At 43.6% G+C, this 24,638-nt stretch overlaps 2 protein-coding genes across 2 annotated transcripts; both read left to right on the plus strand.

The window, feature by feature from the left end:
* Positions 1–18,707: 18,707 nt before the first annotated feature.
* LOC132328185 (inositol 1,4,5-trisphosphate receptor-interacting protein-like 1) lies at positions 18,708–20,548 on the plus strand. The gene is given in 4 exon segments (XM_059847942.1): positions 18,708–18,910; positions 18,966–19,117; positions 19,223–20,052; positions 20,054–20,548. Coding segments are annotated over 4 exon segments (1,680 nt in total).
* Positions 20,549–22,704: 2,156 nt separating this feature from the next.
* Positions 22,705–24,067, plus strand: LOC132328186 (inositol 1,4,5-trisphosphate receptor-interacting protein-like 1). The gene is given in 4 exon segments (XM_059847943.1): positions 22,705–23,124; positions 23,126–23,399; positions 23,402–23,571; positions 23,573–24,067. Coding segments are annotated over 4 exon segments (1,359 nt in total).
* The last annotated feature ends 571 nt before the right edge of the window (positions 24,068–24,638 follow it).

Genomic DNA, 24,638 nt, shown 5'->3' on the forward strand with positions numbered 1-24,638 from the left:
TATAAGATGGTTTAGAGCAAGCATGTTCTGAAAGTAGGTTTTCCTCCTTTGTTGATGAAGGTAGACTAAAGATTAGAGCACTGAAGACAAGGTTGGGTGGGATGAATCTGATTCCACCTGACCGTGTCAAGGCAGCACATGAGGAACCAGCAGTTCTATCCTCACTATCTATTGATAAGGAATGAAAATATGTCTCATTAAACAGAAGCATGCTCAGGTTTTGGCAGGGTTAAGTTTTGAGTTAATTTTCTTCACTGTGGCTGGTACAGGGCTGTGTTTCAGATTTGCCTTGGACACAGGGTTGATGACACAGAGATGTTTCTGTTATTGCTGAGCAGGACATAGAGCCAAGGCCTTTTCTGCTTTTTGTACAGCCACACTGGCTGGGGCTGGGGGTGTGTGGGAGGCTGGGAGGAGACACAGCTGGGACAGGACAGGTGACCCAAACTGACCAGAGGGATGTTCCAGATCATTGGACATTGTGGGCAGCATGCAAGGCGAGGGGAAGAAGGAGGAATGGAGGGACACATTTGCAGTGATGGTGTTTGTCTTCCCAGCTCACCTCACCATTTTGTGTGATGGGGCTCTGCTCTCCCTGGTGATGGCTGAACACCTGGCTGCCCATGGGAAGAGGGGACTTAATTCCTTGTTTTTCTTGCATGTGCAGCTTTTGTGTCCTTTATTATAGTGTCTGTATTTCAACACATGAGTTTTCTGGCTTTTATACCCTTCCAATTCTCTCTCTGATCCAGCTGGGGAGGAGGAAGAAGTGAGTGGCTGTGTGGGACTTGGTTGCAGCTAGGCTTAAACCACAAGTAAAAGGGAATTGACACAAAGAGAGTGAGCAGTTTTCAAAGATAATATAGAAAATCCCAGAATTAGGAACTGCATCTTAAGACAATATTTTGGGGTTTGCCCTATCATTCCTAACCTCCTGATGTATTATATCTTATATATATCTATATCTTATATATATATATCTTATATTTTCTATATTCAATTTATCTATAACTTCTTTTGTGTACATAAATGTAAAAGAAAACTGACCATATATATATATATATATATACATACATATAAGAATATTACATTGACACCAAATCACACATGTACTGAGTTAAGAGTCCTATTAAAAAAAACCAAAATTAGATTGAAAGTCAATTCCAGATTCCAACAAATAAAAGACAAATACCAATGAAATTCTAGATTCCAAAAATGAATAACTGAAACATAATTTTCACTAGGATTGCTCTGCCTTGCAAATGAATCCAAGTGATACATTCCTAGTATGTCTTCCAGGAAAATATTTATTCTTATGTAATTGATTCAGAAAAAGGCCTTAATCACTGAAAAAAAGAGGCTGAGTAATTAAAAACAAAAAAATCAGAAGTACAGAGGATATGTGGAAGAGAGAATTTCTTCAGTACAGAAGGTATTAAATGAAACATCTGAAACTTTTACAAGTAAAATCTTCAGCTGAAGATTTAGTCCAGAATTAACTGGCATAACTCCACTGAAATCAAAGTAACTATGGCAATTTGCATCAACTGAGGACTTGACTCAGTCTCATTCTGTGAAGTAATATTCTTTCTGTCTTCCAGAAATCATTACTATGAATGTGTGATATTTTGTAGGTGGATCAGTCTATTAGTGTAGAATGCCAGTTACAAGATATCAATCTAAAGTATCCTCATCATATTTACATATCTTGATGTTGATCCATCTGGAGTTTTATTTCATTTAACACAGCGAAGCCGAGCAGTTGCTGAATCATGTTTTATTTATTTTTAAAGTTTTCCTAATGTTTTTTGTTATCAGTCTCTTAATTTTTGCACATACTTGAGTTGTAATTTAATTTACTTTCCATAGTGTCTGAATTCATTTCCATCTGTCTAGCCATCTAGAAGTGGTTCCAGTTGCCCTTCCTAATCTTCTGCTGCTACTTTTCCTCACAAAACTGGCTGTTTCTCTACTGCTGTTTATCCCACACCTAATACTTGGTGCTGCCAAAAGCAGAACCTCCATCAATCTGCCAATGAAATACCTGTCCATAAGTATGTGCCTAGTGATCCACAGCTGTTCTGGAAGGTATTTTAACCAAAGATAGGTCAGCACTATAATCAGATGAGATCTTTGTTTATGCCTTGGAATACGTGTTTTTTCTTGTTTCAACTCCCAGGCACACAGATTGTATCTGCACTGAGTGAAAGTTTAATGACTGATAAACCTTGGCAATAGCACTTTTACCCTGAGTCATATGTTAAAAAAAACAGCTATTGACATTTCATTTTGAAGAGTTCAGGCACCCAAAAGTTTTACTGCCAATGACTAAGTTGTTGGATATTCCATTTGGAACAAGAAAACAAAACCTGTATTTTGGATGAAAGAGCTTCAGAGCAGACATCCACACATACAAACACAAGCATGCAGTGTCAAAGTCTATGTTTACCTTCATCTCTCTGTAGGGAGTAGTCTTAAAATACATCCTAAGACCATTCCGTAAATAAAGTTAATTAAATCCTTTTGGAGCCAAGGTTTCAAACTATGCTAATGTGTAGTAATATTTATCACATTGAGTTCCCTTCACAGATGCCAGATGGATAAGCTTCAGAACACATGGAACTGCTCAGACAAAATATCTTCTCCAAAAGGTAAGAATTTGATTGTCCTCTTGGACTGATGAGATGATAGAAGATCCAAACTGTCTTGGAGATAACTGAGGTAGTCTGGACATACACTCCTGAAACAGCACAATAAAGAGCAAAGAACACGTATGATATAAGACTTATTAATTAACATCTGCTCTTGGATAGCACAGTTTGTGCTTTCACTCAAATATCTTAGACTACCATATAAAATCTGAATTTTTACTACATACTTCAGTGTACTGTGTCTGCAATATGTCATTTGTACAGATGCTAAACCACTCTGGGATTTATTTGTCAGGGAAGCCTTGGAGCTGGATTCAAACGCTGAAATGGAAGTACAATTGCAATTGGAAAATGTAGCCTGATTGTAAAAATGCAGTTGGATAATGAGAAAAGATTTCATCACGCCAGTGTCAGGATATGAAGGCCACCTCAAAGTCACTTGAAAGGTGATAAAGAAAACAGACATTCCTGATGAACCATAAAGTTATAGAATATCCTAAGTTAGAAGGGACCCAAAAGGATCATCAAGTTCAACTCTTGGTCCTGCACACCAACCACAACCTGTGCCTGAGAGCATTGTCCACACACTTCCTGAACTCTGCCAGGCTTGGTGCTGTGATCACTTCCCTCGGGAGCCTGTTCCAGTGCCCAACCACCCTCTGGGTGAAGAACCTTTTCCTAATATCCCACTTAAACCACCCCGACACAGGTTCCATCCATTCCCTCAGGTCCTGTCAGTGGTCACCAGAGAAAAGAGGTGAGTGCCTGCCCCTCTGCTCTCCCTCGTGAGAAGTTAGAGACCATCATGAGGTCTCCTCTCAGTCTCCTCAAGGCTGAACAAGACAAATGACCTCAGCTGCTCCTTGTATGGCTTCCCCTCCAGGCCCTTCACCATCTTCACTTACCCTTATTCACAAAAAGTGTTTCACAAAGGAGGCATTTAATTAATTTCTAAAATGTAGTTGACAATAGTTAGGAATTGAGAAATTAATTACAAAACTTGAGGTTCCTGGATATTTATTAGATGGGCCTAAAAAGTCATGGCAGGCTTCTGATTCAAGTATGCCTCATCCTTACTATCTGCCACTAATGCTGAAGCCTTTGTGCCTTATTCTTGTAAGAGCATACTGGTATATTTAATGACCCCTGTGCTCTAAGCATAACATCATCTCTGGCAGAACAAATTCCTGAGCATCCAACTCTGCTTTTGATTTGTTTCAGAGTGAAAAATGCAGTGGTTTTTTGACCTTTTTTACTAGCAAGTGAAAGAAAATCACTTTGAAAGAGCTCTTTTGAGGTCTAGAGTTGCATTGTATATCCAATATGTATGCAATGACCTTCTGCAAGAGAACAATATGTTCTTAAGCATTATACAAGACTGGGCACATAATCAACACCCAGAAGAGAATAAGAAAGAGCAGAAATATCCTGAACTAGCTGCTGTGTGTTGTGCAGACAATGACACAACATATCTATCACTCTAGTGCAAGGAACAGAGCAGAGGTCATTTGTCTGAAAATTGCCTGGGCTGTCCTCTGGTTTGAAAGCCTGGCACACAGGAAGGTTTTAGATTATATATTAGGAAAAAAATCCTCAGTAGAGGGTGATCAAGTGTTGGAATACACTGCCACGGCAGTGGTGGAAGTGCCATCCCTGAAAATGTTCAAAAAAAGCACGTGGATGTGGCACTTGGGGACACTGTTTAGTGGCGAACAGGGTGGTGCTGGGTTAAGGGCTGTACTCAATCATAGAGATCCTTCCCAACCTTAACAATTTTAGGCTTATGATTTGAAGTGCATCAGTTTTGCTCTCTGTACTACCATTAGTGTTCAGGTGCCTGTGAGGATAGCAGTGGTCTGGGGTCAGCAAGCAACTGATTTTAGTTGCTTAACTCTAATGCAGGCTCTGGAAGCACTTTCCTTCTGGAGATGAAGAAATCTGAAGGAGAAAAGGTGATAAGAAGGTCACAGAACAGGCAGTGAGCAGCAAGACTAAAGATGAAGAATGGCCAAGCTCAAGGAGAAAACCTTCATGATAAATGAAGATGGGCTTTTCCACTTTAGGATGTTCACAACAGGACTGGAGTCCTTTTTCTGTTATCAGCTAGAGTCTCACAAAAAAACTTTTATAACCCTAGGTCAGCAAAGTCATCTGTGTAGGAGCAATTTTTCCTGTGACAGTCTCCCAGTTCATAAGGCAAGATAGTGCTACTCTTTTAATGAGAGCAGAGAGAGTAATATTTAAAAGGAGAAAAAATGAAGGTGAAAACAACATTCAGAGGAGAAACTTCATTTTTTGGTGTTTTGAAAGAAAGGAAATTGGAAGATGTGAATGAACTTCTTATTAAACAAAAATCAGAAAGCATTAGAATCATTTTCTTTAGCCTGACAAAAGGATTGGAAAAAGAGGGCTCAAATTCTGTTTACCACAACGAAGTATCTTTGGCAAAAAGAATTCAATAATACATCTCTTTAAAAAAAAAAACAATTGGAACACATAGAAACAGAAAACTGAATGAAGCCAGAAAATGAAATGAAACTTTGTTTTTTTTTTTTTTGGTAAGTTGTTTTGAAACACTAGCCTAATTTCCATTTCATAAGTATTTCTGGGGGTTTGGGGTTTTTTCATTTAATGCTTGCCACAGTGCATATTTTTCCATCTTAAACAGAGGCTTCTGGCCACTTAAAACTATACTATTGCTCTGCTAATACTAAGGGTACTTATAAGCAGACTGACCTGAAAAACAAAAATCTTCTGTTTTTTCATAGATTTTAGATTGTAAACAGTGTTTCTTTTCTGATGGCAAAGGAAGGGAAAACAAACCTGGCAAAACTTTTTCAGATGTGGGGGAAGGGAGACACGGAGTTTGGGAGATAGAGGGAAAAGAGTAGAAGTGCCAACAATGTGGAGGATAAGCTTTGCATCCGGCATGAAAAGAGCCAAGTCTTGTGTTCCTCTTCTAAACTGGGCAGATTTCCCCAAGTTCTGGTCTTTTTGGGTTTGACATTCCTTCCTAAAAATTAAATCCTGAACCCGAGAAGTTGGTTCAACAAAAGTTTTGTCACTTCAGAGCAAGAGACAGACCACATTATATACTTATGTTTTGGGGATAATAAATCTTTATTTCAAGCTAGAAATCAGAAAATACCAGAAGTGGTAAAATCCCTTTTTCCAGATATCTGCCTCCCTTCATGTAGGACTGGCTGGTGGAAGCAGAGTCCTTTGGCTGTGAAAGGCAGTATCTGGCACCACAAGACACTTTCACCTATTTTGTCACTGTCTCACTGTTGAACCATAGAATCAGTTCTATCATTTCACTGCTGTCCTTTCTCCAAACTACTGTTCAATATTTGCCCAGAAAATAGAGCTACAAGGTGGAATTTCTTCTTTTCTCTACCACTGCACAATTCAAAATAACTGCTCTGAGTCTGTCCCAGTGACACTGGGAAAGTGCCATTAAATCCCAAAGTGATCCTAGCCCTGCTGTTGGGTTTTTGCTACATGAACCCACTGAGTTCCACAGTGCTCACAGGCAGCTCCTTGCTGAGCAGGGAGTGCCAAACTTAGCATTGTCCTGCAATGATGTTTGCTAGTCTTGGTACTCTTACATTCATTGCAGAGATCACCAGGAATAGGGGTTTAAACCACCAAGAACAGAAGAGATTAACTGAATTAGGGCACAAGAGTGCAATCTGAGAGAGCTGGGTATTTTTTGAGCCCTTGGTGTTTGCTCCTTCTATCATACAAAGAAAGTGGTTTAATCTCTTCTTTTTCTCTCTTTTTTGCCCCAAACTGGGAGCTAAGGAGGACCTTGTCCTTGTTGAAGATGTGCACAAATTCTGTTGCAGTGAGAATCAGATGGGCAACAACAAACAAGATTCCTCTGTGGAAACTTCAGATAGTGTGGACTAAATGAGGCATAGTGTTATACTGAAGGGTAAGAAATGGAAGGAGTCTCACTCATGGAATACCATCCTGTATTAATGTAAGCTCATCCTGTGCTCTGCTGGATGCAGCTGTACTGCAGGAAAGAGATGCTCACACAATAAAACAGGATTGCAATACACTTGTGCAAGGGGGCATGTAATGATCTGATTCTGAGTCCTGTTGACATGTCAAAGACGACTCGGGATGGACTGTGTTATTTCATACTTTTATTCTCTCTGGTCATGCCTACAACCCAGAGCAGTATAGTACTTAGGCTGGTTTGTTATTTTTGCTCTCAGCCCATGAAAGGGTTTTGCAATATTATTCGTCTTGCAAATAATGTCAATTTCCAGGTAATTATGAGTAGTTTTTGAATGTAGTATATACATCCAGTGATTATTTCGTACCACTTAACACCAAATTTTGTTCTGTTTTACTCAATAAAGAAATTAGGTAAAATACAGCATTCTTCTTACATTTGTGTTCATTGGTATGAATAAGAGTTTTCTACACACAGGTAGATCAGGAGTCAGACCTTGCAAAAATAATGAGTACAAACCCCACAGGAATTTGCAGTGCTGTTGAGGTGTTTGCTTTCTGATTCACTGGCAATGTGGAAAACATAACCAGCTAGGCACTGGCTAAGGATTACAGGTCCCATTACAGGCCCTATTTCTAAACTACTGGAGTAATCTATGAATTTAAAATACTGCAAAGAACACATTTGCTTCTTTTCTTTGCCAACTGCAAGTTTCCAAGCACTCAGTCTGCCAGTCAATAATTTATTTTCTTCTGAATTGTATGACTTCATTAAAAGGCTTATAATATTTTTGGTTGGTTACATTTATTTTAATTATCTAACTATTATTCTTGATCTAGCATGACCTTTGAGTCGAATCAAGCTTCTATCGGTTTGTTTTTCAAAGGCAGTTAACCAAGCCCATACCTCTTAAAAAAAAAAAAGTAATATTCAATTTATGCTGGGTTTCTTTTCAATTCTTTCATAAATATAAGAAAACTAAATTATTACCTTCTTACTCTGTACTTTCCTAAGTCAAAGATGGAAAACTTGAGAAGAAAAAGGGTGTAAAACTTCAAAAAAATAACCCAGTTGCAGCAAGTAGTTGCAGATACACGCTTCAAAATTCTCAGTGAATCCAACACATTTTTGAATTAGCTCTGCTTTTCCTGTAATACAGGAAAAAAGTCTTAGTGCCAGGTTATACTTGTATTTTAATTCAACTCAGGATATTAGCCAGAAATCCAAACCAAGTGTGATTATTGCTAGTCTCAGCATGTGCAGTGGAAGACAGCTGAGTGATAATGGATTTGTGTATATTTTGGTATCTCATCAAGTAGTATGGTACCTCATCAAGTATTGGATGCATTTGTGCCTCGTGCTACTTATCTCTGGCATGTCAAAAAAACATCTTGAGTACTTTAAGATGTGAAGCATGATGTGTGTATTTCCTCTCCAAGGAGCATGCTTTCCTCATTAGCATGAGGAGCACTTGCACATGTATGGGGAGGGATTCTGGGGATCTAGGTCAGGTGGAGCTACACAGTTTTACAAATTAACACTTACTGTACTGTACCATTCACATTATTTACAGCAAAATGATCCCACTTCTCAGAGAGATGAGGAGAAAGCACCACAAACCAGTGTGTGAAGCATTATCTTCCTTTTGTAAATTAACTGATTAAATGACCTATGGAGGTAACTGCAGCAAGAAATATGAGAAAGGATGAGTTCAAACAGCTACTTACCCATGTCCACTGGAATGCTTTAGACAACACAGGATGTGCACTCTTGTCATAGTGCTATTTCTCCAAATGCCTAAATGGTTCAATCAGTGCATTGGGGATACTCATACATTTGACAAAATTCAAATCTGCCTTTTACATCAGATCTCTGAGACTTTCAAGATCTGCCATCACAGTGGCTATTCTGTACCCAAGCTGCAAGAACATCACTAGACACTTAGGGCCTTCATGAAGGAAGACAACACTGCAAAGGGCTTCTCATCCTCAGTCAGATCAATACAAATACCCTGAAAACTCCCATGATAATGTCATGGCAGATGTGTTGTTTTGGAGATGAATGTGTGGCTTCTGGAAGCTTGAAGAAACAGACAGCTGTGATCAATATGAATTCTATCTCTCTTGGAATATTACAGGGTAATGAAGAATGTGTTGGAAATGGATGTATCTGAGGGATGAAAAATTTTAGGGAAAGGATCCCAGGTTTAATTTGCTGTGCTAGGACTGGCCACAAGACCTTTTCAGAAAAGCCCAGAGTACTGGCCCTGTGACAGGCCTCAGCAGCATATGTATGACCTCTGGTTTTCCATTCCCACACTATCACCTCTTTCCCAAGAGCAACAACTGTCCACAACATACCCTTCTCCCACCTTCCACTAGGATACTCTGGGGTGAAAATGAGAATCCAATATTTACACCCTTGCCTGCAAATGTCTGTAGTTGGTACTGTGAACAGAGTAGTAACAAAATGCTGCTACCAGCAGATCAGTGATGGGACAGCCACACCAGGGGCAGCACAGGCTAAACCACAGTGTGGGTATGGAGCATGGAGGTGGCACCTGGGACTTGGAAACGTTTGGTTCAAAAGACAATTGATGGCATATAGAGGCTACATTCTCCTGCTCAGCAGTGAACCAGCATCATGAAAGTGATGGAGGTCCAGAGGAAGGACAAAACCTCTGTTGGAGTCCAGAGGCCACAAAGATGATTTGTGGAACACCTCTCCTATGAGGAAAGGCTGAGGGGATTGTTCACCCTGGGGAAAAGAAGGCTTCAAATTGGACTTTTAGTGGCCTTCCAGGGCATCAAGGGGGTCTACAAGAAAGCTGGAGAGGGACTTTTTCCTAGGACAAGGGGAGGGACAGCTTTAAACTGAAAGAGGGTAGACTTAGATAGATATAAAGAAGGAAGTATTTTCTGTGAGCGTGGTTTGGCAGTGGCACAGGTTGCCCAGAGAAGCCGTGGATGCCCCATCCCTGAAGTGTTCAAGGCTAGATTTGATGGGGTTTTGAGCAACCTGATCCAGTGGGAAGTGTCCTTGTGTGGTGGAAGGATTGAAACTAGATGATCTGAAATGATTCTTTCAGCCCCAACCATTCAATGAATCTGTGATTTTAAAGTGTAGCTACTCTGAAAATAGTCACCAGTTTCCTCTCTTAGTCCTTGTTCACTAGGATAAAACATAGAACATCTTTGTCCATATTCACTTATCTTATGGGGGTCAAAAGTGCAGATATAAAATCTACACAGCTTTCTTGGCCTCAGTCTGAGAAGCATTAGTACAGAGAGCAAAGGAAATGACTCCTAGTTGAGAAATGGGAACAGATTCCTATGTTCCTCTTCTGATATCAAACATAGGAAAAAGTACATTTTGGTTTCTGGACCAGTGACTTCCCAGGAGCTTATACTGATTAAAAACAATCACTTACAGCGAAAAGAAATCCAAAAGCCTATAAATATTTGTGTCAGAGTCAAAGCCAAAGAAAGATGAGTATGAAACAAATAAGTAAAAAGAAAAAAAAAAGGCTAGTACAATGGTTGGCACCTGAAGCAGACTGAATTCCATACTGCATTCAACCCCACTATGACGATTCTGCAACAGGAAGAGGTGATGCAACAGAAGACTTTTAGAGAGATACCCAAAGGAAGAAGAGACCTTCTTGCTTCCTGTGTGATGAAAAATTCTAGGTTGTGCTTTTTCCACCTTCCCTGGATGGGAGAGGAGCCTCCCTCTGCCAAAGATTGAAACAATACATTGCTGTTGGTGCAGAAGTGAGTGCTGTTCCTTGGATGTTTTCTCTGTTTTTCAGCAGGACTGTAACACTCTGTGTTCTATTGGATAGAAACAAACCTCTTTTAAAGGCATTTAAGTCACAGGAAAGGAGACAACAGGCACTACTGACTTTCCACAGATCTTCCCTATTCATGTTCTTCTAATCAAGACAGCATTCACCTTTCTTCTCTCTTCCACTGAAAAAAGAGATGAAGCTTGCTCAAGTGGCAGCAAATTTCACTGATTTAAAGTCTTTACAACTGTACTTTGTATAAACCTTAAGAGGAGTCCAGTTCACTTTCAATGTTCAGGGACAGGAGAAGGACACAGCAACACAGCCCTAAAGTAGGCACTTCCAATGCATATTTTAAGTTTACTAATGACATATGCTGCTCAAAAAAAGGAACAGAATTCCACAGTTTTGAAAAAATGGTGGGGGGTTTTCCTTCCTGAAGACACAGAAGAATTTTCATAATTACACCACATTAGTTACATCTGGACAAAACTTGTCTTAAGACATGCATTCAAAATTGATTTATGTGACATGATGTATGCATGTCAGAAGATTTCTGTAAATCTAATTTTTAAAATAATAAATATTATATCTAATACTCTCAGGCTCTATAAAGGTATTGTGAGAAATGATACTCACTTCCAAAAATTTAAAAAGGTTTATTAAAGCCTTATCAAAAATACAACAGAAGACCGAATAGAGAAAATATTATGGCTCTAGGAGCAGAGGATCTTTCCTACCAGGCGCTCATCCACATAATGGATGTTCCACCTTTTAACCCTTTAGCCCCTCCCAAAGTTCTGTCCATCAACTCCTTCTTCGCAGTCCAGTGGTGGAGTTTGCTACCTTAAATCTTGATTGGAGGTCAGATGTTGCCATAGCAACAAGCCAACCCTCCCAAACGCAGGCCACCCCCTGACAACAAGGCAAGCAGGGTAAAACATAACTGTAAGTCTATAAAATTTCTCTTAACATATATATATATGATATTTGCCTTTTAATTGTGAGAGTCAACCATCACGTTACTCATCTATCACAGTATGTAAAATAAAATCTTCTTCAGCAAAAAAGAATCATTAAGAAAATTAATGTCTTATGTGACCCAGTGTAGAGACACCCAAATGATGCATTTCATATTTGGTATTATTTGTAATTACACATATATAAAACACATTTTGGATACTCCATACAGTTTGAAAGAGTAACACATTTTAAAATAGTCTAGATACAGTCTGCTTCTCAGACATTTCTGAACAATAGAGCAGTCCTAATCAGCCTAGCTCTAAGAATGTTTTTTTAAAAGCTACTGTGGATTTCATGTTGTGATTAGAAAGGAATTCCCATCCCCTGCATCTTCATTAGTCACAGAGTTTTGAGACTCTCACACTGTGTGCAACCCTGTGTTGCACAGAGATTTGTTTCAGCCTAAACAGAGGACTCAGAAAGAGGAAAAGGAAGAGGTTCTATGTCTCCTGGTTCAGAAATATACAGCATACAAGAAAGATCTCAGGCACCACACTGGTCTTGTATTCTTTAGGCCTTATTCCCAATCCCCTCACTTGTCTGAATTTTCAGAGAAGTACTATGCTAGCCTAAACTTTTGCAAGAAGATATAAAGTCACTTAGAGCAACCCTAAAACCAAACCCATTTCCTGGAATGCACTGGAAGTCAAGGAGCCAATGGGACATGTGTTCAGGAAGACTGGTGAGCTGAGGAAAGCTGGAGTGAGTGCAGAACTATAAAAACCACATGAGAGGAAGAGGAAACTGAGCAGTTATGAGGGCAGTCACAGACCTGCCACACTTGCCAGGACAGGCTGCAAATGTGTGTCCTCCCCTTCTTCTACACACAGGCTGAAGGATATCTGAGAAACCCCTGTATGCCTAAAGGAACAAAGCATCTTTCATTTTGAGCTAAATGATACAGAAAGAGGTCCCAGAAGAATGGTGGTTGAAGACAGAGAAGTATTTGAATATGCATAATTCAAGGTCATATGAATGCTTGTCACATCATGTCCTGAAATCATATGATATTTTGTTGTCCAATTACTCCATTCTTACCTGAAGGCTCCTTGAGTTTGCTGTAGTCCTTCAGCAAATCTCTGCTTTTGTGCTCTTTTACAGTTCATTTCTTCCCCCTCATTGCTTCATTTCAGAAATGAGGAAGGAGAAGGGAGAGGGGAAATAAAACCAAAAAAGCATATCTGGAAAATGCATTCAGTGATCAATCAAATCTGAGCAGGAAGCCTTCAGGAAGAGGGGCAGACTGGAAAGTGAGGATCACATCTTAAGAATCACAGGTCAAATCTCATAAAGCTGCGTCTGCTCCACTGTCATTCTGTTTTATGGGTGCAAATGCAGAGAAAAATGTTCAGGCTGCCTGAGTCACACTCCCCTGCAGGAAGAATCACTGAGAAAGGGCCATTGTGACACTGCAGATACTCATCTTTCAGAACTGTGAGTGTGATAAGGGCAAGACAGCCAAGTTGAAGATCTCAAGTCAACAATCAGTATCTCAGATACTATTATGCCACACTTTTGAAAGGGGTAGGATGCATGACAGCAACTCACTATTACATCTGCCATTTCCTGGCCTCTGTCATCCTCATTGTTGTACATTTTATCCAGGTAAGGAGTGAGGAAGGAAGAAGTCAATACCAAATGGTTGATTTGGCTGCTTCTGCACACACAGATATTTGTTCAGAAAGATCCAAGCATAAAGAATACAGCAAATATTTTTTTTTTCCCTACTGTACTTCAGTCTTGTTTCATTCCCTCGCCATTATGGCCTAGAAGTTCCCTTGATCTCCTTTCAGAGAAAAACTTTTCCTCATAAGAACAAGGTGTTCAGAAATAGCAGAGCAAAAGTCTACCATATTCAGGTTTAGTAGAGGCTCTTTTAGATCCTTTGTAAAGGAGCAGGTTTCTATCCCAAAAGCTAAAAATATGTGATCAGAGCAACAAGGTGGCTCTTCTCAGACTATGAAGAAGGAAACACGCTGGCATTAGCTCAAAATAATGTCTCAGAGTTGAATTTCTTTAAGCCTTAACCATGCAATTTTTTCATCGGTAGATTTAACCTTTTCTTATCATTTTACCCTTCCTGGCAACTGTTTACATGCAACACACATCATCACTGATAAAAGAATGGAACAGTTCCTGAAACAAAAAATTTCAGTGCATTCTCTCCTGAAAACCGTAGAGTATTTATTGCCCTTACATTCAGCAGGGAGGAATCAAGCTGAAGAGAATGAACTCTTCATGTAATGCTTCTCCTTAATATTTTATTGGCTAGAATGGAATTCCCCATTTTTCCTTGTCCTTTCCTCATCACTCAGCACAGCTTCTTAGAAGCCAAATCACTTAATCCAGCAAACTCATACCATCCCTAACACCTCCTCCTTTCTCTTCACACATTTAAACTTTCACCTTCATAGTACCTCATGAGAACAATTTTTAAAATTTTACTATAGGTTTTGAGAGTGATGAAACAAAATTGCCATCATGTTTTGTTCCTATGGACTCTTAAATCTTTCAGATCTTTCCTTTTCATATGCTGATTTTATATTGTGGATTTACAAGCATTTTATTTTAGCTCTCCCATTACCATCATCTATTACAGTGCACAGACTCAAGGAGACCTTCACGGGCTTCACTGCAGCTCTGTAGCTCTTTGTATTTACCCTTAATGAAGTCAGATTTCAGGATCAGAGACTTCAAAACCTGCTGGCCAGGAAGCTGCATAGTGGTTGCCATGGAAGATCTTTTTTACCATCATCTTGCTTCTCTAGAAGCAAAAGATGTATGTACAACTAAAATAGAAATTCACAAGTGCAATTTGTGCTTTCCTGATTAATTAGGAGATAAGACAGTCTTGTAATATCTGCTGAACAACTGATGGCTATCAGAATTGTTAAGACAATTTTTACCTATGTTTCCAGGACTACTGAAGTAAATAAACTGTTTCAGTTGTGCTGAGGAAGAGAGAAAGGGAGAAAATAGAGAATAGTAAGGTGAGTAACATTTTCACTGACAATTTGTTTTCTGCTTGTAACTTACAAGACATAAAAAAAGATGAAAAGTGTTGTCATTAAGAATTAGAATGAGTGAGTTTCTTGGCAGAGCCAAAGAAAAAAAATTAATATGCTGACCTATGAAATCTATAGGTAAAATCAATTCAAATCAATCAATAACAATTCAGATCAAATATCAAGTCAAACCACAATAAAATTTATTTGTCAAAATAGTAATAGATGTGAATAGCAAAAAACAATCCATGCTTTTTTATTTTTGACATCACTCTCTTCAGCCAAGACCATGCTTTCTTCATCTTTTCAATGGTTAAGGAATCTAATTTTAGAGTAACAATGGTTACAAAGTAACTGCAAATTCATGAGAAACATTAATAGAAAACAATGATTTACATTCTCCTAGAAGGAAAAATTCACAATGAATATGACAAAAGAAAGCACGTAAGGAGCTGGTTTTAAATTGTGTGTGACTACAATGAAAGAAAACCCTCCTTAACTGGGCTGTTATCTGCGCCTTCAACACAGTGGTGCCTGTTATCATTCTTATAAAGTAGTGTCTGGAAGCCTTTCCTTTACAAACCTGTTTTTCAGGTATATGCAACTCTGCTCTTAAATGGAATGAGAGCCCACAATAGATTTAATTCATTTTCATTTGGCAAAAATACATTTCCTGATTTTTATTTTTTTTCATTTTATCTCAAGGACTGGGACTCTGGCCTCAGAGATCTCGGCTAGAAGATGTAGCAAAGTCATCTGTCTTGCCTGAGCATGCCGTGTTTATGTCAGACAATGTCTTGTTGTCAGAACCCTTTCTGAGATGCAGTTAGTTGAAAATTGCAGGTGCAGGTGCTTGCAACTACTCCAACTATTTGTGCATCCTTCTGAGGGAAGCAAAGTCTGAAACACAGGAATGGCAGTATTTTGAAGGCAAGTTCAATATAATGAGGGTAATTTGTTTGGAAAGGTAGGGATAGCACTACCTATAATTTCACAAAGCCTACTTTGAGAAAGGAAAAACTGCGTGCCTTAAGGTGCTAAATATGATCAGCATGTTCCATTCTGAACACCTGGACATGCTTGCAAAATGCAGGGCATGTCTCCATCCAGGCAGGAAAGAAGGAGCCCACTGCTGCAGGGTGGAGTGGGTTCCTTTGTGCAAGTCAGCACAAGTCTCAAACCCCTGAGGTGGTTTTGAAGGTACGCAGCTTCTAGAAACAAGCTATTTCCAGAATGTTTGTTAGTGTTGCCTGTTCCTCAGAGTGTGGACTAATCTCCACACTTTATTCCCCAAGTATGTTTCTTTCATAAGACTCGTGCCTTTCTGATTGCAGGTCATGGGCTTATGCAGCTGCAGGTAGCTGGGAGGTTGCTGAGCTGATCTGAGGTGGTAGGCTAAGCAGAGCAGTAAAAGTCATTCACAGTCAGTGAGTTGACCTCAGGTCCTTCAACGAATGCAGTCCAAGAGGATTTTGCCAGTATTTCCACTGGAAGCTTACCATGGGGATCTTGTTTTTTCTGTTTGACTGGCTGGTGCATTGGGAGAGACAAGAGACTGAGAAATGGTTGACCAGGGCATGAATGAAATTACTTTTTTCTTTAGTTGGTCCTAAGCATCTCAACCTGAAGTCCAAGGAGAGAGAGTAGGAGTAGCAGAGTTAATTTAAAGCTGCCTTTTTCCCAGGTCAGCAAATTCATAGGCTCTTTATCACTCTGGGTCTAATAATGTGGGCTTTCAGAATAGCTTTAGCTATAGGTGAGCCTAAACCACCTCCCTTAGAGTAGGGCAGAGGCTTTCTCTTGTCTGCTTGATGCTCAAGTGACTGGAGGTCAGAAGAAATTTTCCCCCCTATTCTTCATCTTAGTTACTCATGTGCCTCAGGTGAGCACTGTGATGAGACTGGAAGCTTGTCATCAGAAGAGATTGAAAAGGAGCAGGGTAATATGGGTTGCTGAAACACAGCAACCTGTGAAATTCATGGCTCTCTCCTGTTTCTTCCTGGTGATGCCTGTGAATGACTGATCAGTGGCTCCTGTGATCCTGTCTTCCTCTTCTTTCCTCTCTGCTAGGTAACACTTGGGATATGAAGCTGTTCAATAGCGACCTCATTTAGATGGCAGAATTCAGAAGGCATTGTTTGTTATATAGGATGGTTCAGAAAACTGTGTTTTCTGAGTGCAGCCAGCTCTTGTGTCATGGGTGGAGAAGAGAAAGACAATTATTCAGACATTCTGTGCTCCGTCATCCCTCAACTGATAAAGAGATCATCCAAAAAGAATTTGAGAAACCCAAGGGAGCAAAAACCTCCTGCTGTGCTGTGATCAGCATCAGAGAAACTCTTCCCAAGAAACAGCTCCATCATATGCAGTAGCTAGAATCTCCAACCAGAAAGAAGCAAGGGAGGACGTTTGTACACAGTATAGCGTCCAAATGCAGACATGTCTACATCCCATACAAAAATGAGTTTCCCTCAGAATGGCTGTATGCTAGGGTAGCCAGTTGCAGCAAGTGTCAGGAGTGGCACATCTTTATGTGTTGTTGGGGGAGTGCAATATTCCGTGTTTTTCCTGGGCCTTATATGAGTCCAAATCCTGCTAGCTCAGACTCTAGTCCACACGGACTTGCATAGACGAGAAGCGCTCTTCTCCACGTGGGAACAAGTATCTTGTTTATTAGCTTGGTGGCAAAATACTCTGGTGATGGCAACCACCCACGTAGAAAAGAGGACATGGAACTCTCACAAGGAAGTTTTATACCCTAGGGGATGGGGGCGGGGAAGAGAGGACCGCGGCCAATGGGATGCCATTGGGGAGGGGTGAGGGGAGGGGTACCCATGGGACAGACCACTAGGTGTGTATAACAGGGGGGTGTGTGAGGGGGAGACCATGTGATGAGGGATTGAAAAAACCATCCATGTGACCTAACATACTCAGTAAAGATTTCCCATCAACCAGTGCAAACAACAACTAAATTAACTATTTAGTGCAATACAACAGGGGAGAAGATATTAGAGTTGAATGAACTAAGCTTCAAAAGATCTGTGTTTCAAGGACTTTTCTTTTTCCATTTTAAAACTTGTATTTCTTGATTACAGTGGCTTGCCCAATCTTCAGCCAGACTATTGATCAGCCATCTCTGGTGTAAGAAGTAGTTTGTACAGCCCAGAGGATTTTTACACTGCTGTGCAAACCATAAGTTGGTTGTGTGTGATCTTTTTCCACTCAATAAACAGATTTTTGGAAGTGTTCCTAATTCAGAAGAGAAAACCTTTCACATCTTTATTTTCACAAAAGATGTGTGAGGCAGGACAGTGCTGGTGTAAAGTAAGTGTAGGTCATAAGACTGGATGATGTTACAACTTCCTGTGAATCATTAAAGCAGTGTGGATTTCTTTATTTCTCACTAAATCAGTAAATAAATATTAGCTGATATGACATGTTGCACCCAAAGTAATTGTCACAAATGGCTGTGCTTGAAATCGCAAAAACAAGTAAGAGCTGATCCCAGGTGGTGTGTCAAGGCCGAGGCCTAACAAGTATTTCACAGACAATACTGTAGCCTGGAAAGGAGCAAGGGAGGATAGATGCACCACCATACTAACAACTACAAATATTGTTAGCAAAATGGTCCGCTTTGAATAATCAATAAAAGCTTACACCTGTATACTAGAAACATCCATGGGTCATGTCACCCAAATTTATATTTGAAAAGAGTTGTGTGTGAGGGCATTTGTGCCTGCTTTGTCAAGGGAAGCTCTAGGGTTCCCAGGTTCCCGTGTGATGGGTCTGCACTTGGTGTGTGTTGGGGCTTTGGGTGCCCAGGGCCATGATGAGTTCCCTGAGCAGGCTGGGGAGGGCAGGCGGGGCTGGCCTTTGATGTGCTCTGGGTTCTGTGACAGCACAGGGGCCATGTCACAATGGGGGCAGCTATAAAAGGCCAAAGCAGGTGCCGCTGCCCCAGCAGAGCCTGGACAAGCGGTGAGTGCACAGCAGTGAGGAACCAGGGCTGAGGGAGGGCAGGGGCTGGAGGAGGGCAGGGGCAGAAGCTCCGGTACCGGGCCGTGCGTTCTGCGCCCGCAGCCAGGGCCCAGCCCCCGGCGGCAGCGCCTGGCTGAGGGCGCGGTGCTTGCTGGGGCAGCGGTGCAGGCCTCGCCGCCCGCCAGCTGCCGGGGGCCCTCTCCTTCCTGCCGCCACATGCCTGGGGCTCCTGCCCCCCACTGTGGGTCTCCATTCCAGCCCCACTGAAACCCCTTCTGTGCATCCTCCTGCAGACCATGGCTTTACTGCCATTGTTCTTCGTACTCGTGCAAAGCCTGATCCAGTACCCCCAGCCGGCTGGGGATAAGCTGGATGAGGCCACGCACCGGCGAATTAAGGAGCGTCAGGAGCTGCTGGACCACGAGATGGCTCGGCTGCTGCAGGAGCTGGAGGAGCAGGACGAGGGCTGGGGAGCCGTGCTGTTTGGTGCCCTGCAGCAGTTGGCCATTTTGGGTCCTTGCTGGAGTCCTGCTCCTCTTGGGCCTGTGGTTTAGCTGCACGAGAAGGAGCCGTGAGGCCAGCAACGATGATGTAAACGAAGGTGAAGACAACGTAGATGGACGGGAAGAATACACAGTTGTGAAGGTGCAGGAAAGCAGTGATGCCAGTGAACAGAGAAGCAGTGATTGCACTGGGCAAGAAGGCAGCAGTGATCGCGGGAATGAAGCAGGCTATATTGGTTTTGCTGCATCTGTGAAAGAAAGTAAGGAAGGTATACAAGAAGTTGGTAATAATAGGTACAAACATGAAGAACAGGGTGATGTGAACGTGGAGGCAAAAAAGAAGGAGGATGGAAAAGAAGACAAAGAAGGTAACGTGGCTGCCAGTGGAAAAGAAGGCAGTGATGGTGGCAAGGAAGAAAGCAGCTGTGTGGAAGACAGAGGAAAGACTGGAGATGTTAGAAACGGGCAAGGCATCCTTTTACTGGACCACATAGAGTGGCCTGTGGAGGACCTGGAGAGAGGTTGCTCAGTGATCACTGAGCTGATGGAGAGCTTCACGCGTGTCTTTGTGGATAGCGTGAGCAATAGCTTCTACCCAGTGCCTCAAGAAGCCATCGGGGTGGGCAGTGCCTTTGAGGGTTGGAGGCCCCGTGACTGGGATGGGGTGTACCGTGTGCTGGTGCCGCTGAATCCCCCACCAGGGCACGCCTTCCACCTAGAGCTGAACAGTGCAGGGCAGGTGGCAGCAAGGACCTTCAGCGTCCGTGTGGAGCTGGTGTGCACGTGCGAGAGGGAGCAGCTGGGAGAGGAGCCGTTGTGCTTCCTGCACCACTCACGGAAGGAGCTGGGGTGGAAGCAGAAGCTCAGCCTCCTCGAGACGCTGTGCACCGGCTCCTACCTGGATGTGGTAAAAACCTCCTGCTGGTTCTTCCAGCTGGTGAGAAGCTCGTGGCTGCAAGTGCCTCAGTGGCACTCCTGGCACATGGTGTTTCAGCCCTGCAGCCGGTCCTGCCGGTTGCAGCTGAGCAAAGGCAGGAAGAGCCTGACAGTGGAGATTCTCTTTGGGGTGCGCCAAGAGGACTCCAACATCTTTGTGGTCAGCCAGCACACAGAGGCCCAGAAAGGCGGTTCCAGCATCTCTTGTGAGCAGGCAGCCTGCCAAGGCCAACATCATTTCAAGGACATCATGGCCTGAGACGTACGCTGTGGCAGAGGCAAAATTCTTCCGGCACATCGCCAGGCAGCTGCCGTGTGAGAGCTTGCACCTGAAATGCCTGCAGCTCTTCACCTGCATCCTGAAGGGCACCGGCTTTTCCAGCTCTACCTGGAAGACTGTGGTCATGCACGTGCTGACCACAGTACCAGTGTCCCGGTGGCACAGGAGCGCATTTGCACGGCGGCTCTGGGACATCATGGCATTCCTGGACCGCTGCCTGCAGCTGAAACGCCTGGAGCACTTTGTGCTTGGCAGCGAGAGGCTTCCTGCAGAGATCAGCTTGCCACCAGCAACACGAAGGGTTGAGCCGCCCAACCTCTTTGAGCACCTGGCCCAAGATCCGGCCGCCCACAGAGAGGCCCTGCAAGCTTATGGTCAGCTGCGATTTCGCCTCTGGGTGCTGCTCTCCAGCCACTGAGAGGAGTTCCCTGCACAGAGCTGTGCTGGGAGCGTCACACCCGAGGGCAGCCACCTGCTCTCTGCATAACTGGCACATTTGTCACTGGCAATCCTGAAATTGCTTTCCTTCTCCTGTGGAAGGAAGATGCTGCAGCCCATTGATTCATTGTGCAGACACATCACTGAGTGGCCTCGCCCTTCACCTTGGAGTTCCAACGGTGCTGCTGACCAAGTCTGTGAGGCAGAAACTGGCTCCACCTGGACATCCTTACGGTAGACAGTGAAGATGAGAGAGGTTGCTTGGAACACCTTGGAGACGGCAACCTAGCTTGTCAGGGACTTAATGTAGTCGTTTAGTTATAGTTTAGTGTAGTAATGTAGTTTAGTAGTTATAGCTTTAGTAGAAGTTGTATCTGTAATTGCACCTGTAGCTACAGATTTAATTGTAGTTCTAATTATATCTTTAATTAGACTTGCTTATTAGCATTCCTTCTAGAGGCCCTTTGGAGTTGACAGTTTTGCAAAGTTACCCAGTTACCCTTAGTTTCAAGAATTGAAGTAACCTTCTGTAGTGACTTCTCTTCTTGTCAAAAATATTTGAATATCTATGATTGAAAAATTAATAAAAGGAGATAAGTTTCTCAAATTGCCTGAAATGTGTCATTTGTAATTAACCCTCTGTATCTTAGAGGATGTCCTTTCTATATCCCCATCTGAATTACAGACTTTTTGCAAACAGAGTTGTTGGATATATTAAGTATGCTGTCTCTTGAGCATTCCCATAGAAATGCCTGAAGCTTGAAGGGAAAATGCCCTTAAGTGCCTGAAATTTTGTATGGTGTTCAACTATAGAGTTTGAAAGCCAAGAGGTTATTGAAGGCAGCAAAATTTTGGAATTAAGTTAGTTGGCCTTTTTAGGATGCTATTAAATCTTCCTGTGCATCATCTAAGCAACCTGGACTGCTTTCAGAAATATTTCTCAATAAATCTGTAACAGAGCCTTAGACTACTTGGCATCCTGTGCCAAAAGTAACAAGTATAAATACTAATATTAAAAAAAGTCCCCCACCAGTATTAAATAAAAGCCTACACTTGTATACTGACAACATCCATGGGTCATGTAACCCAAAAATTATATTTGACCAGATTTTGTGTGAGGGCATTGTGCCTGCTTTGTCAAGAGAAGCCCTGGGATTCCCGAGTGATGGGTCTGCACTTGGTGTGTGTTGGGGCTTTGGGTGCCCAGGGCCATGATGAGTTCCCTGAGCAGGCTGGGGAGGGCAGGCGGGGCTGGCCTTTGATGCGCTCTGGGTTCTGTGACAGCACAGGGGCCATGACACAATGGGGGCAGCTATAAAAGGCCAAAGCAGGTGCCGCTGCCCCAGCAGAGCCTGGACAAACGGTGAGTGCACAGCAGTGAGGAACCAGGGCTGAGGGAGGGCAGGGGCTGGAGGAGGGCAGGGGCAGAAGCTCCGGTACCGGGCCGTGCGTTCTGCGCCCGCAGCCAGGGCCCAGCCCCCGGCAGCAGCGCCTGGCTGAGGGCGCGGTGCTTGCTGGGGCAGCGGTGCAGGCCTCGCCGCCCGCCAGCTGCTGGGGGCCCTCTCCTTCCTGCCGCCACATGCCTGGGGCTCCTGCCCCCCACTGTGGGTCTCCATTCCAGCCCCACTGAAACCCCTTCTGTGCATCCTCCTGCAGACCATGGCTTTACTGCCATTGCTCTTTGTGCTTGTTCAAAGCCTGATCCAGTACCCCCAGCCGGCTGGGGATGGGCTGGATGAGGCCACGCACCGGCGAATTAAGGAGCGTCAGGAGCTGCTGGACCACGAGATAGCTCGGCTGCTGCAGGAGCAGGAGGAGCAGGACGAGGGCTGGGGAGCCGTGCTGTTTGGTGCCCTGCAGCAGTGGCCATTTTGGGTCCTTGCTGGAGTCCTGCTCCTCTTGGGCCTGTGGTTTAGCTGCACGAGAAGGAGCCGTGAGGCCAGCAACGATAATGTAAACTAAGGTGAAGACAACGTAGATGGACGGGAAGAATACACAGTTGTGAAAGTGCAGAAAAGCAGCGATGCCAGTGAAGAGAGAAGCAGGGATTGCACTGGGCAGGAAGACAGCAGTGATTGTGGGAATGAAGCAGGCCATATTGGTTTTGCTGCATCTGTGAAAGAAAGTAAGGAAGATATGCAAGAAGTTGGTAATAATAGGTACAAACATGAAGAACAGGGTGATGTGAACATGGAGGCAAACAAGAAGGAGGATAGAAAAGAAGACAAAGAAGGTAACGTGGCTGCCAGTGGAAAAGAAGGCAGTGATGGTGGCAAGGAAGAAAGCAGCTGTGTGGAAGACAGAGAAAAGACCGGAGATGCTGGAAATGAACAAGGCATCCTTTTAGTGGACCACATAGAGTGGCCTGTGGAGGACCTGGAGAGAGGTTGCTCAGTGATCACTGAGCTGATGGAGAGCTTCACGCGTGTCTTTGTGGATAGCGTGAGCAATAGCTTCTACCCAGTGCCTCAAGAAGCCATTGGGGTGGGCAGTGCCTTTGAGGGTTGGAGGCCCTGTGACTGGGATGGGGTGTACCGTGTGCTGGTGCCGCTGAATCCCCCCACCAGGGCACGCCTTCCACCTAGAGCTGAACAGTGCAGGGCAGGTGGCAGCAAGGACCTTCAGCGTCCGTGTGGAGCTGGTGTGCACGTGTGAGAGGGAGCAGCTGGGAGAGGAGCCGTTGTGCTTCCTGCACCACTCGCGGAAGGAGCTGGGGTGGAAGCAGAAGCTCAGCCTCCTCGAGACGCTGTGCACCGGCTCCTACCTGGACGTGGAAAAAACCTCCTGCTGGTTCTTCCAGCTGGTGAGAAGCTCGTGGCTGCAAGTGCCTCAGTGCACTCCTGGCAGGTGGTGTTTCAGCCCTGCAGCCGGTCCTGCCGGTTGCAGCTGAGCAAAGGCAGGAAGAGCCTGACAGTGAAGATTCTCTTTGGGGTGCGCCAAGAGGACTCCGACATCTTTGTGGTCAGTCAGCCCACAGAGGCCCAGAAAGGCGGTTCCAGCATCTCTTGTGAGCAGCCAGCCTGCCAAGGCCAACATCATTTCAAGGACAGCATGGCCTGAGACGTACGCTGTGGCAGAGGCAAAATTCTTCCGGCACATCGCCAGGCAGCTGCCGTGTGAGAGCTTGCACCTGAAATGCCTGCAGCTCTTCACCTGCATCCTGAAGGGCACCGGCTTTTCCAGCTCTACCTGGAAGACTGTGGTCATGCACGTGCTGACCACAGTACCAGTGTCCCGGTGGCACAGGAGCGCATTTGCACGGCGGCTCTGGGACATCATGGCGTTCCTGGACCGCTGCCTGCAGCTGAAACGCCTGGAGCACTTTGTGCTAGGCAATGAGAGGCTTCCTGCAGAGATCAGCTTGCCACCAGCAACACGAAGGGTTGAGCCGCCCAACCTCTTTGAGCACCTGGCCCAAGATCTGGCTGCCCACAGAGAGGCCCTGCAAGCTTATGGTCAGCTGCGATTTCGCCTCTGGGTGCTGCTCTCCAGCCACTGAGAGGAGTTCCCTGCACAGAGCTGTGCTGGGGGCGTCACACCCGATGGCAGCCACCTGCTCTCTGCATAACTGGCACATTTGTCACTGGCAATCCTGAAATTGCTTTCCTGCTTCTGTGGAAGGAAGATGCGGCTGCCCATGGATTGGTTGTGCAGGCACATCACTGAGTGGCCTCGCCCTTCACCTTGGAGTTCCAACGGTGCTGCTGACCAAGTCTGTGAGGCAGAAACTGGCTCCTCCTCTACATCCTCACAAAAGACAGTGAAGCTGAGAGAGGTTGCTTGGAACACCTCGAAGCAACCTAGCCTGTCACGGACTTAATGTAGTTATTCAGTTGTAGTTTAGTGTAGTAATGTAGTTTAGTAGCTGTAGCTTTAGTAGAAGTTGTATCTGTAATTGCACCTGTAGCTACAGATTTAATTGTAGTTCTAATTATATCTTTAATTAGACTTGTTTATTAGCATTCCTTCTAGAGGCCCTTTGGAGTTGACAGTTTTGCAAAGTTACCCAGTTACCATTAGTTTCGAGAATTGAATTAACCTTCTCTAGTGACTTCTCTTCTTGTCAAAAA

Source organism: Haemorhous mexicanus, chromosome 5, assembly GCF_027477595.1.
Source record: "Haemorhous mexicanus isolate bHaeMex1 chromosome 5, bHaeMex1.pri, whole genome shotgun sequence".
NCBI lineage: Eukaryota > Metazoa > Chordata > Aves > Passeriformes > Fringillidae > Haemorhous > Haemorhous mexicanus.